Consider the following 11,467-nt stretch of genomic DNA (forward strand, 5'->3'; position numbering starts at 1 on the left):
AATTCCAATCGGAAAAAAAAAAACATGGGAAAAGAAAGAATATCTTGGCATGTACGTACTTCTTCAACTTCCTTCTCTGTAGCTTGTTTGTTCAGTGACCCAACAAATAACTTGTACTCGACTGCACCTATCAAAAGAGAAGAACAAAAAATGAGTAACAAACTAACAAGCATAAAGTCCCTTTCAACCAACTCAAACGAAATACTATCTGAACTAAACTGCTGAGGTAACTCAGTAAAAAGAGAGTAGAAATTACCAAGGCGTTCACGTTCACCATCTGCATATCTGACTTGAATAGGACCAATTCCCTGGTAAATACACAGATGAATTAAGAATTGAAAAATGAGCCAAAAAAATCTTCCAGTATCTCAGCAGTAGAATTTACCCCAGGCAAAGTATATTGATTGTGCAATGCTCTTATAGCTCTGTCAGCTTCAGCTGAAGTAGCATACTTAATAAAACAACATCCTGCAGAAGTCGAGTTATATCCAGATGTTATCAGATTCCACAAACTTCTCCAGCATGATACATTAGCAAATACATAGAATGGACTTAAGGGATAGCAAAAGGGTAATAAATCACTAATATAACAATGAGAAGTTCGCGACAACAAATCATCTTTTTTTTGCTGATGTGCAAAATCAATAGTTCAGTTATAAGCCCACAAGGCTTCGGGCTTGAACACGCATATATGATATTCATTCATCCCATCAACAGTGAGGCATACACGCTGCTTGTTTAAGTCAGCCAAATACACCACCCAAACGGGTAGGTATCTCTAACGTAGATATGAGATCCAATCAAAGTCATGTACTTCCTTAACCCCATATAAGACCATTTGAAGCCCCAATGGCTTTACAATGTTTGACTATTCCAAAGACAAAATTATGATAGTTCCAAGCCTCTTCCTCTCAATCTCTCCTCGGTCACTGATGACTGAACTGAGTTACTGAACTCAGCCTTCTCAGAATGCTATTTCAGAAAGTCAGGTTGAAGGAAAATGAAAATAAATCAAAGAATTGAGGGAATAATATATTCTGCAATTGTAACATTTTTCTTTTTCATTCAGTTAATCACACAAAGACTAAATAGTAGAAGAGGAGAAGCAGGAACGCCCTGTTCTCCCAAAAATTCGAGAAGTTAAAATAACCAAATACATTTTGTAGGTAGATAGCGCTATTGATTGACCACAGCGTGGAAGCTTGTAATTTTCTTTGTATCTCGGAACATGCACTTCATAAAATCATAAAAATCGGAGTAAATAAGGGTGCTTAAAGTTGCAACAAAAAGAACAAGTGCCATCTCAGAACTACAAAATTAATAACTAAGGTGGAGAAACAGAGGAAATCTTGTAACTGAGAAATCATTTGAAAATTAAAAGTTTACATAGCACAGAATTAATACAAATCAAAATACTCCAAGTGGGGATTCTTCCACTTAATCAGACAACACGAATGAGGCTAACCATACATCACTTGTCAAGTATGTAGTACAATCAAATATTGCATAAATCAGGACAAGGTATGCAACTTATCACCAAAAACATTCAATCACAAAATATTCATAGCCTGATGCAGATCGATTAACAAACACTTATAAAGAAGTGAATGAAGGACAGACATGGGAACTGCATCAAAGACCAAGAAGCAGACAATGGAAATAGCTTAAAGATACAAAGCACAAAGAGAAACGAAAGAGAGAACCCCATCACTGAAAATCAGTATCAGTAACCTGACTCCCATGTGAAGCAACTGACAACAGTACGCAAAGCGGATAGCACATTAAACCACTTTAACTGTAATATATCTCAAAATAAAAACCCGTACTCCCCTGAATTTTGTTGATGGTGACAGACATCAAACATCTATCATACCACTATTACTTTTTTCCTGATATATTTTCTACAGTTCCCTAGAGACTTTAGTGGTGAAAGTGTTCTCATGCATGCAGTGTTGACCAACCGTGTCATTCATGCAACTGCTCTGTCAAATCACCAACACTATCCACCTTTTATGGCATAATGATGATATATGGCAAAATTGAAAAGTAGCAACACTCAGGGTACAAACCATACACTCACTACCAATGTTTATAAAGCAGGACAATAATATGAGGGTCCCATGCAGACAAAATAATCTGTTGTTAGCTCAACAAAGTCATGAGAAAATAATATGCTGTTTGATGGAGCTTAATGAACACACATGCTATGCAACTCATGGGTTTTGTTAATGGAAAAGCATCAGAGGGACCTTTTCCCCAGAGATCGCAATCAATAATACACAATCAACCACACTAGTAGAATGAAGCCAACCACAGATAAAATAATACATCTTACAAGGAAATTGCTAAAGCAGCCTGCATTTGATGATGAACTTCATCAAGAAAATTACACATACTATCCATTAAAGTACTCAAATCATATATCAACCATGCCACCACACGGCAAAAAGCAGTGTGCATAACCCTCTTTGTTCTATAAGGATGTTACAACCCTGTAATGGAGCAAATCTAGAATATACACAATGCGGCATACGATGAACATGCATTTTATTAATGAGCAACTACCATTACATCTGACAATTGTTGTTGACCCTGAGGCCAAATCTCAAAAACCAACCGCACCAAGAGCATTACAGTACTTAATATTACATCCAGATAAATTAAAACGCCTAGATTATCATAAGAACCTCATTCACCCGTGAACATCATCAAACAAACATTAAGAAGCATTCACTGAGGAGTTCACTTGCATTGAGGTAAATAATCCAGATATCCACAAGGCCCCAATTAGCACAACCAATGAGCTGAAGATGGAATATTAACATCCTAGACATCACATTCATCCGGGTAAATATTTAAAAAAACCCTGGGGATACATTCAAATACGCGATATTGCACCAGCAAAATAGAAAATGGCAATGACATGCCATCCACGCATCTACCACCAGACACACTCATTAACCATGCACTGCATGTTGCAAATGATAAGCGTACAAGATATCAAGGAGCTGTTAACTAAAGCAGGCTGTGGCTTCATAATCAACCATATGCATTCATCTGACCAGGATATGAATGGAGAAGAATAAATGTCAAAATAAGGCACTGTAGAACAATTTCACTATTATCTCAAACCATTATCATATGAACCTCATTCACCCGTGAACATCATCAAACAAACATTAAGAAGCATTCACTGAAGAGTTCACTCGCATGCAGATATCCACAAGGCCCCAATTAGTGCAACCAATGAACTGAAGATGGAATATTAATATCCTAGACATCACATTCAGCCTGGTAAATATTAAAAGATCCTGGGGATACAAATACGCGATATTGCACCAGAAAAATAGAAAATGGTAATGACATGCCATCCACGCATCTACCCACCAGACACACACATAAACCACACGCCGCATGTTGCAAATGATAAGCATACAACATATCGAAGAGCTGTTAACTAAAGCAGGGTGTGGCTTCAAAATCAACCATATGCATTCATCTGACCAGGATATGAATGGAGAAGAATAAATGTCTAAATACACAGCACTGTAGAATAATTTTCACTAGTATCTCAAATCAATCATAAGAACCTCATTCACCCGTGAACATCATCAAACAAACATTAGGAAGCATTCACTGAAGAGTTCACTCGCATTGGGGTAAATAATGCAGATATCCACAAGGCCCCAATTAGCACAACCAATGAATTGAAGATGGAATATTAGTATCCTAGACATCACATTCATCCTGTTAAATATTTAAAAGATCCCGGGGATGCATTCAAATACGCGATACCGCACCAGACAAATAGAAAATGGCAATGAAAAGCCATCCACGCATCTACCCACCAGACACACTCATTAATCACACACCGCATGTTGCAAATGATAAGCATACAACATATTGAGGAGCTGTTAACTAAAGCAGGGTGTGGCTTCAAAATCAACCATATGCATTCATCTGACCAGGATATTAACGGAGAAGAATAAATGTCTAAATACACATAGCACTGTAGAATAATTTCACTAGTATCTCAAATCAGCATCTAGCAGCCATGTCAGCCACGATACTCTGATGAAAGAGAGAATCTATTCATTTGCTCTGTTGTTTGTTGTCATACATCAACCACTATGAAAGATAAGCTTCAGATGAAATCTGGGCAAGCTTCAATAAGTCAATCATTCCCCAGAAGTGAAAAGTAGATAATATTGGACTGCTAATTAACACGATAATTTACCAAGAAATACTTTGCAATTCATCACTAACTTCTAAAGGAGATTTGCTAAACATCCAGTTGGACACACCATCTCTATTTGATGGCACAGATTCACATCCATAAAACATTCCAAAATTGGATACTATAGAGAGAAGCATGCATCAACACGACCAATTTCCATGTCTACAACAACTGAAGAAATCATACAACTACTCCAATGCAATAGAAGTTGGTCATAGCACTAGGTAATAATCCAAATGTCAGTTATCTCAAGTGCTGTACATCCAGAGATTCCACAAAGTAAACACAGAAAACACTTACGCTCACATAACCTAATACAACAATCCCACACTCTAGTTTCTCCAACTAACGCCTGTTCTACATAACAAGAACCCCTCTTCACTATTGTCAACTGCCACAGAAAGGTTGATTCATAAGTTTTATTCTTGTCTTCTCCTTGGTTGACAGCATGAATGCAAAAGACAGTTGCAATCAATACCAGGCATCCAGACAATTGTGGAAAAATAATTGACATCAAACAAGATCTTATACTGCTCCTTCAGCCCTCAAAGGTCCTGAAAAGAGACATGTAGATCCAAAGCAAATTTGCAAAAGAAAAAACTAGCAATACATACCTTGTTGTTGCCCAGTTCTCTTATCTTTGATGAAAGCAACCTCGAGTACTCGTCCTTGTTCCTCAAACAAAGGTCGGATCTGACATCAAACAAGAATGAGCAACTAAATGGACTGAGCGTTGAGGAAGAATAACAAGCACACTCTCAAATGATACAGGTTGAATAAAAGGAAATGATGGGATTGCAGCAATCTTGGCAAATAATATGCATTGATGTCTAGAAGTTAAAGGGAAGAATATCCAGTGAAATGAACTTCCTAGAGCACACAGGTCATGGCAAGCCAAGTCATAGTGACTGCCTTGTCACAGGCGGGACCAGTGCTCAGAAAATGCTCGGCTCAACTACTTTCTGTTAAGAGAAACCGACATCAACTGCAAGTCACCAGTCAGTCCAAATACCAACATATTATGTGTCCCTTCGCAACGTTAGTTTATTCTTCCCTCTTTAACACGATATCAAGGTCAACAGTTTGCTAACACGACGAACTAAGTCCATTCCAATTTTAGATATAAAAGGCAAGAATAAAGAAATATGGTAAAAAAAGGGAGGTGCGCCGTCTGGAAAACAAGGACGCATATAGAGTAGGAAAACAAGGAAGCATATAGAGCAGGAACCAAATACTAGTGTCGCCTATTATGAGTATTAACAACAACAAGAGAAAACAAAAAAAACAAAAAATACAAATATAAACATTAACAAGGACTTACATCTTCTTCCGTTGCTGTTCTTGGGACAGATCCAACAAAAAGTTTGGCAAAACCACCTCCATCAACTTGTTCTGAATGAATATGGATAACAATGAATACACTAAAAAGTATAATCAAACCCTTAAAACAAAGCAAAAAAAAAAACAGAGGAGAATAAAGGACCTATCAGGTATTAATTATACACTAAGACAACAGTGAGCGCCAAGGAACTCCCTTAACAGAACACAGAATCTATATTTCACTGACCAAGCAAAACGCCATTGCTTTTTAGTCAACAAATTTCATTAATAAACACCAAGTAATGCCCCCCCCCCCCCCCCCCCCTCCTCTCTCTCTCTCTATTTCTCTCTATATATATAAACAATAACTTAGCTTTTTGTTCAAGCAAACTATAGGGCTTTTAGTTTCGTTTCATCTAGCCTGTATGCAAAGAAAACGAGCATTCTTATATATATTTACGCACACACAGAGAGTTGACCAACAATATGCTTACATGCAACTTCTTGATAAAGTATGTCTACATGTAACTACTAAGTATATTATCTACACAGGATTTCCAGCTAAAGAATCATGAGGCCTGACATTCTGATCTAGAAAGTACATAAGAGACATCTGAAATAGAATAACGGTTTGAGAACTAAGTTTAAATAAATTAGAATACTCTTCAAGCTCGAGGTGTTAGGGCCCATTGAATAATGCTGGCTCACCATACAATCATCCTTGGGCTAGATGACCATTTTAAAGCCCACACAAGATCACAAGCCACATCTAGCGTAGTGCCGTTGCAAACTCCAGGGTAATTCGTCCTTCTAATTTGGTCAGAGAAATCACCGGAATCAGTGGGCACACGGTTCAAAACTCGGTAGATGATGCGCTAACCCCTCTACCCTTCTCCACTTAATACCATATGTTTATCTGCGACGTGATTCGAACCGTGACGTGTCCCAAACCCGCACATCACATGATATGCTCTTACCACTGCACCAAGGCCCTGGGGGATCTAATTTGACTTTAACTCAGAGAAACAACACATTTACTGCTTTAAAGAGTTGTAATACCGCAAATCAATGCTATCTCGCACTGGCAGAGGGCCTGTAAGAAGTAGGGGCGGGCCCACATTGAGTGAAGAGAGTGCTCAAGCACCCATTAACTCTGACTCAACATTATGTATATTTATATGAGCCAACTTCGCCTCAGTCCCAAACCAGTTGGGTTCAACTATAACCATCACTGACAATGTTTCTTCATATAACTCAACTCATGTGACTTAGGTCTTCCGAGAAAATTAACTTCCAAACAAGTTGGGGTTGACTATATGAACCCTTATTGAATATGTATCTCCATATAACACAACTCAGGTTATTTAGGTCTTTCAAGACAATTCCCTTCTCTGTTATTTTTGGTCTACCTCAACCTCTTTTAACACCTTCACATACCATAGTTTCACATGTATAGGTCTATACGTTGATGCAGGACATTTGTAACCATCTCAAGCGACTATTTCTCACTTTATCCTTAATGTGTGCTACTTGCAACTTCTAATAAATGTGGTCATTTTAATTTTATCAAATCTTGAATGACTGCGGATTCATCTTAACATCCGCATCTCCGCAACACTCAGTTGTGAACATGTTAGACTTTAGCGGCCAACGTTCACTACTATATTACAGTGTTAATATTAAACTTGTTCTATAGAACTTACCTCTCAACTTGGTAAGCATCATTCTATCACATAACAACCCGATGCACTTCTCTGTTTCAAACATTCGGTTATAATTCATTTTTAGAAGAACCATCCAGATTTAATTCTATAAGTGACATTTTCATTTGTCACCCATTCTCTTAAAACGAGCCTAGATAACTACATTGTTTGCATTGTATTGCATGTGTTCGATCTTACTTATCCCAATAGCTTACTCTATAAAATTTAGCCAGCACGAGAAGAGTGAAGTTGTCGAAAGTGCTTTTCCTTATTCAAGTTTTAGGTTGTCAGCCTCGCCGATTTCACTAATTAGCACAATGTCGGCAGCAGATAGCATAACCATAGGACCTCATCTTGTATTTTGTTGGTTAGCTCATCCAAAGCTAGGGTGAACAAGTAAGGTCTCAATACCAATCCCTGATTTAGACCCATTATTATGGGAAACTCCTTGTATCTCCTGCTAATGTTCTAACGCTAATCAGGGCTCCATCATACATATCATTTATGGCATTTACATAGTTAATCATAAATTTTTTTATTCTCCATCACCCTCCAAAGGACCTTTCGTGGTACTCTTATCACATATTGTCTCTAGGTTAATGCGCACCATGTGTAGATCTTTATTCCTTTCACAAATATTTATATAGGAACTTACTTTTACCATTTCAAAAAATATATATATATTTATATAGGAACTTAATGTAGTTCACATAAAGTTCTAGTGAGCACCCAGAATTCGTGTGGATGGATGGGTGCACCAATTAGGTTGGACATTGAAAATAGTAACGGGAAGTGAAAGAACAGCGATTTCATCTCCTTTACAGCATAGTTTTATAACCGAGTACAAATTCATTGCATCCTTTTCCGAGGTCAAGAATCCCCCTTCTTCCACTCCACCCCGAAGAGTAGGGGTGGGCATGGTATAGTATGGTACGGTATTTGAAACTTCGGTTCGGTAACTTCGGATTTCGATTTTCGGTTTCTAAAAATACTATATCATTACCATACCAAAATAATTCGGTATGGTTCGGTATTTCAAAGTTCGATTTCGGTATTTTTCGGTACGGTAATTCGGTAACCATAGTTTGTTTGACATCAACTTACATATATACTCATATAATAAAGGACTATGACTTCGACTTTTCAAGGAACGTCTCAATTATATTAAACTAACACCTTACACATGTAGACATATTCAAATGAAAGTACAAACAATTTTTTTCGTTATTCAATTACACAAAAATGACATTTGAATCACGATAGAGTAGTCGAAGTTACAATGTCTAAACAACATTAACCAAAATTAAGCATAATCCTTAGTCCTGTACAATTTTACACCAAAAATTCCATTTAGTGACATCCAAAATCTAACTTGAATGAGATGTATTTTTTTGTACAAAAACTAGTCTATATATTTAATAGTATTAAATATAATATATATGGATTGTATATGTAGTATAAACTTCGGTATGGTATACGGTATCTCCGTATTCTTTTTATAAATACCGAATACCGCACCGAATACCAAACAATATTAAAATGCATACCAAATACCGTAATATCGAAACTGCGGTATTTAAAATTTCGGTTTTGGTATGGTATTCGGTATATACCGTACCATGCCCCCCCCTACCGAAGAGTAACTAGGAGTTCTTTTTCGATTCATCCCTGGCCTCATTCAAGAGTTGTTTTTGATCCAATCTACAGGAATTAATAAAAAAAAGGCAAATCCCTTATGATACTATTACCAGTTCTTCCTCCTGAATTGGGACCAATCATTCCGATAGATGGGGGTAAACTCATGCGCTCAGATATAATGAACTCTATCGAAGAGTTATCTATTGGAACAATAACCTGAGAGTAATAATTCCATATTGATCCGAATTAATCCATACGCTCCCATTTTTAATAAGATTTAGTAATGTTGAGTACTTTCATTCAACAAATCCTCTCTTTTCTTCTTGAGAAATAACTAAAACGGCCAAAAAAATTACCATAAAAGAATTTCCCCTTTCTTTTTATTTCACTAATTACTACTATTTCAAATACATCATGGTACGGGATTACTTGGACAACAAGATCAAACCTGATTATCAAGCAATATTTTCTACGTAATACATTCAGATCAACATGAGAGTCAAACTACATTGCTAGACTCCATGTTGTATGACTTTTCTCTTCTATTTTTTGTATTTCAAATTTCAAAAAAGATAGAAGAGAAAAGTCATACAGGGTTATATCCTCCCTTTCATTTTCTATTTGTATTTATTTATCATTGCTTCCATTGAATTTTGTGTTCTATAACGAAAAAATCTCCTTTTTTTCATTTTTACTGGACTTTCTTCTTTTTTGATCCTCAATGCTAACTTTTCCTTTCTTTCACTTTTCCGTCTCCCTTTCCTCAATCATTATCGCAAAACGCGGAACGAAAAAAATAAAAACCCAAAAACACAACCATCTTGAAAAAAAATCAATCCAAATGCATTGAAAACAATTGAAGAGCAGGCAGAGACTCCAAGGTTGATTCGACAAGGTCTCCACTATAATTCATTCTTCCTTGAGAAAATTTCACAAACTAAATTTTGTTTTTATAATATCAGGAATGGTTATGTTGTACGATTGGTGTGCTGCTTCATTAAAAGAATTTGGAGAATCCACTTCCATCAATCATAAATGAGTTGGTAGAGCGTGAATTGTAGATACTATCTTGTTTGGCTTAAGTATCATGCAAACAAAATCGGGTTGTATTTTTTATGAAGATAAAAGGTGGAATGTTAGTATTTGGTGCTTTCATTTAGGAACTGCTTGTTTTTCTATAAAAGATTTATTACATAAGAGGGTTGGGGAAGGGGAAATAGGGGAGGGGCTTACTAGGTGGGGAATCGAACCCTCAGCAACAAGATGAAAGTTCAAGTAGCCAACCAACAAAGCTACTGAGATCCACGTTCATTTAGGAAGGTCTGCTTAGCTACTGTAGGGTTTTTTTTTTTAATTTTAAGCCGAGGGTCAATTGGAAACAACCTCTCTACCACACAAAGGTAGGGGTAAAGTCTGCGTACATCCTACCCTCCCCGGACCCCACGGAGGACCCCACTTGTGAGACTACACTGGGTATGTTGTTGCTGTTGGTCGTAAAGAAATTGGCAATTTCTGCTAACTAACTAATATCCATTCTGCTCCACTCAAGTCAATTTGTTCCAATTGTAAATAACTCACGTTCAAATTACTGTAACAAAGAAGGAAAGCAAATATGAAAAGTTAGAGGTATACCTGGAGAAGAGCCACTTCTATCAGAAAAGGGGTAACCCCGTTTTTGGCCCGAAAGAGGACGTTGCGGAGGCAGTATCTGGCCGTGGGCTCCACCAGTATCAGTAGGATTAGGGTACCGAGGAGGAGGGCTATCGAAAGCCCGGTGGTGGCGGGGTCCACGGTATGCATCAGGGCTATTTCGACGATGTTGATGTTGTTGAGGAGATGGCGGACCACCCCTTGAATGCTTCTTGTTGTAATGAAATGGTGGCTCTGTGTTGTTGTTGTTATTTCCATATCTCTCTCCTCTATGTTGTCTATCCATGAAGATTTATTGAAATTGGGTTCACGAATACAGCTATCTATTCTTAAACCCTAGAATTTTTTAGGATTGAAGAAAAATGGGGTTCGACTATTGGGGTCTCATAAACCCTAGAGTTCTTTGTGCTTAACTTAAAGAACAAGCTATGCTTGCTCTAGTTATTAATGGAAATGGCTATTAAAGGGTGTGTGTGTGTGTGCGTAGTGGATGACGGAACTGATAAATGTGTGATCGATTATGGCAGAGTGACGTCGTTCCGTTTGGGCGAGAGAATATGCTATTACTTGTTCACCTGTGAGTCTCTGACGTCTAGTGTGTTCTCCCTTGCATACTTTTATTACCACTACTCACTCCTGTTATTTTTCGTTTCCCGAGATAAAAGTATAATATTGATTCACATTTTAAATTGTATTTTTTACCAAATTGACATACGAAACGTTGTGACTTATAATAATTTTCATGTAGTTTTAAATATATATATTTTAATTTTAAAATAAATTTTTTTAAAATATTGAGTTAATCTAATTTAATTTAACTTCACAATTTAATCAAATTGACTTTCGAAAAGCAAAGAGTATAATATAAATTGGGAGGAGCAATAGTTCCACTAGGGATGTGTTCGGTATGAAGGCAAAT

The 11,467-nt window shown here is 37.0% G+C and overlaps 1 protein-coding gene across 2 annotated transcripts in view; it reads right to left on the reverse strand.

Annotated features, from left to right (window-relative positions):
* The window catches only part of LOC132626737 (flowering time control protein FCA), a 28,473-nt gene extending 17,333 nt beyond the window's left edge, over window positions 1-11,140 (reverse strand). For both annotated transcript variants that reach the window (XM_060341712.1, XM_060341711.1), the window contains exons 1-6: window positions 10,531-11,140; window positions 5,559-5,629; window positions 4,852-4,930; window positions 386-468; window positions 257-308; window positions 60-127 (exon numbers count right to left, since the gene is read on the reverse strand). In XM_060341712.1, coding sequence (XP_060197695.1) covers window positions 60-127; window positions 257-308; window positions 386-468; window positions 4,852-4,930; window positions 5,559-5,629; window positions 10,531-10,834 — 657 coding nt within the window. In that variant the 5' untranslated portion in view covers window positions 10,835-11,140. The remainder of the gene's footprint in view (window positions 1-59; window positions 128-256; window positions 309-385; window positions 469-4,851; window positions 4,931-5,558; window positions 5,630-10,530) is intronic.
* Window positions 11,141-11,467: the final 327 nt, after the last annotated feature.

Source organism: Lycium barbarum, chromosome 2 (assembly GCF_019175385.1).
Source record: "Lycium barbarum isolate Lr01 chromosome 2, ASM1917538v2, whole genome shotgun sequence".
NCBI classification, from domain to species: Eukaryota; Viridiplantae; Streptophyta; class Magnoliopsida; order Solanales; family Solanaceae; genus Lycium; species Lycium barbarum.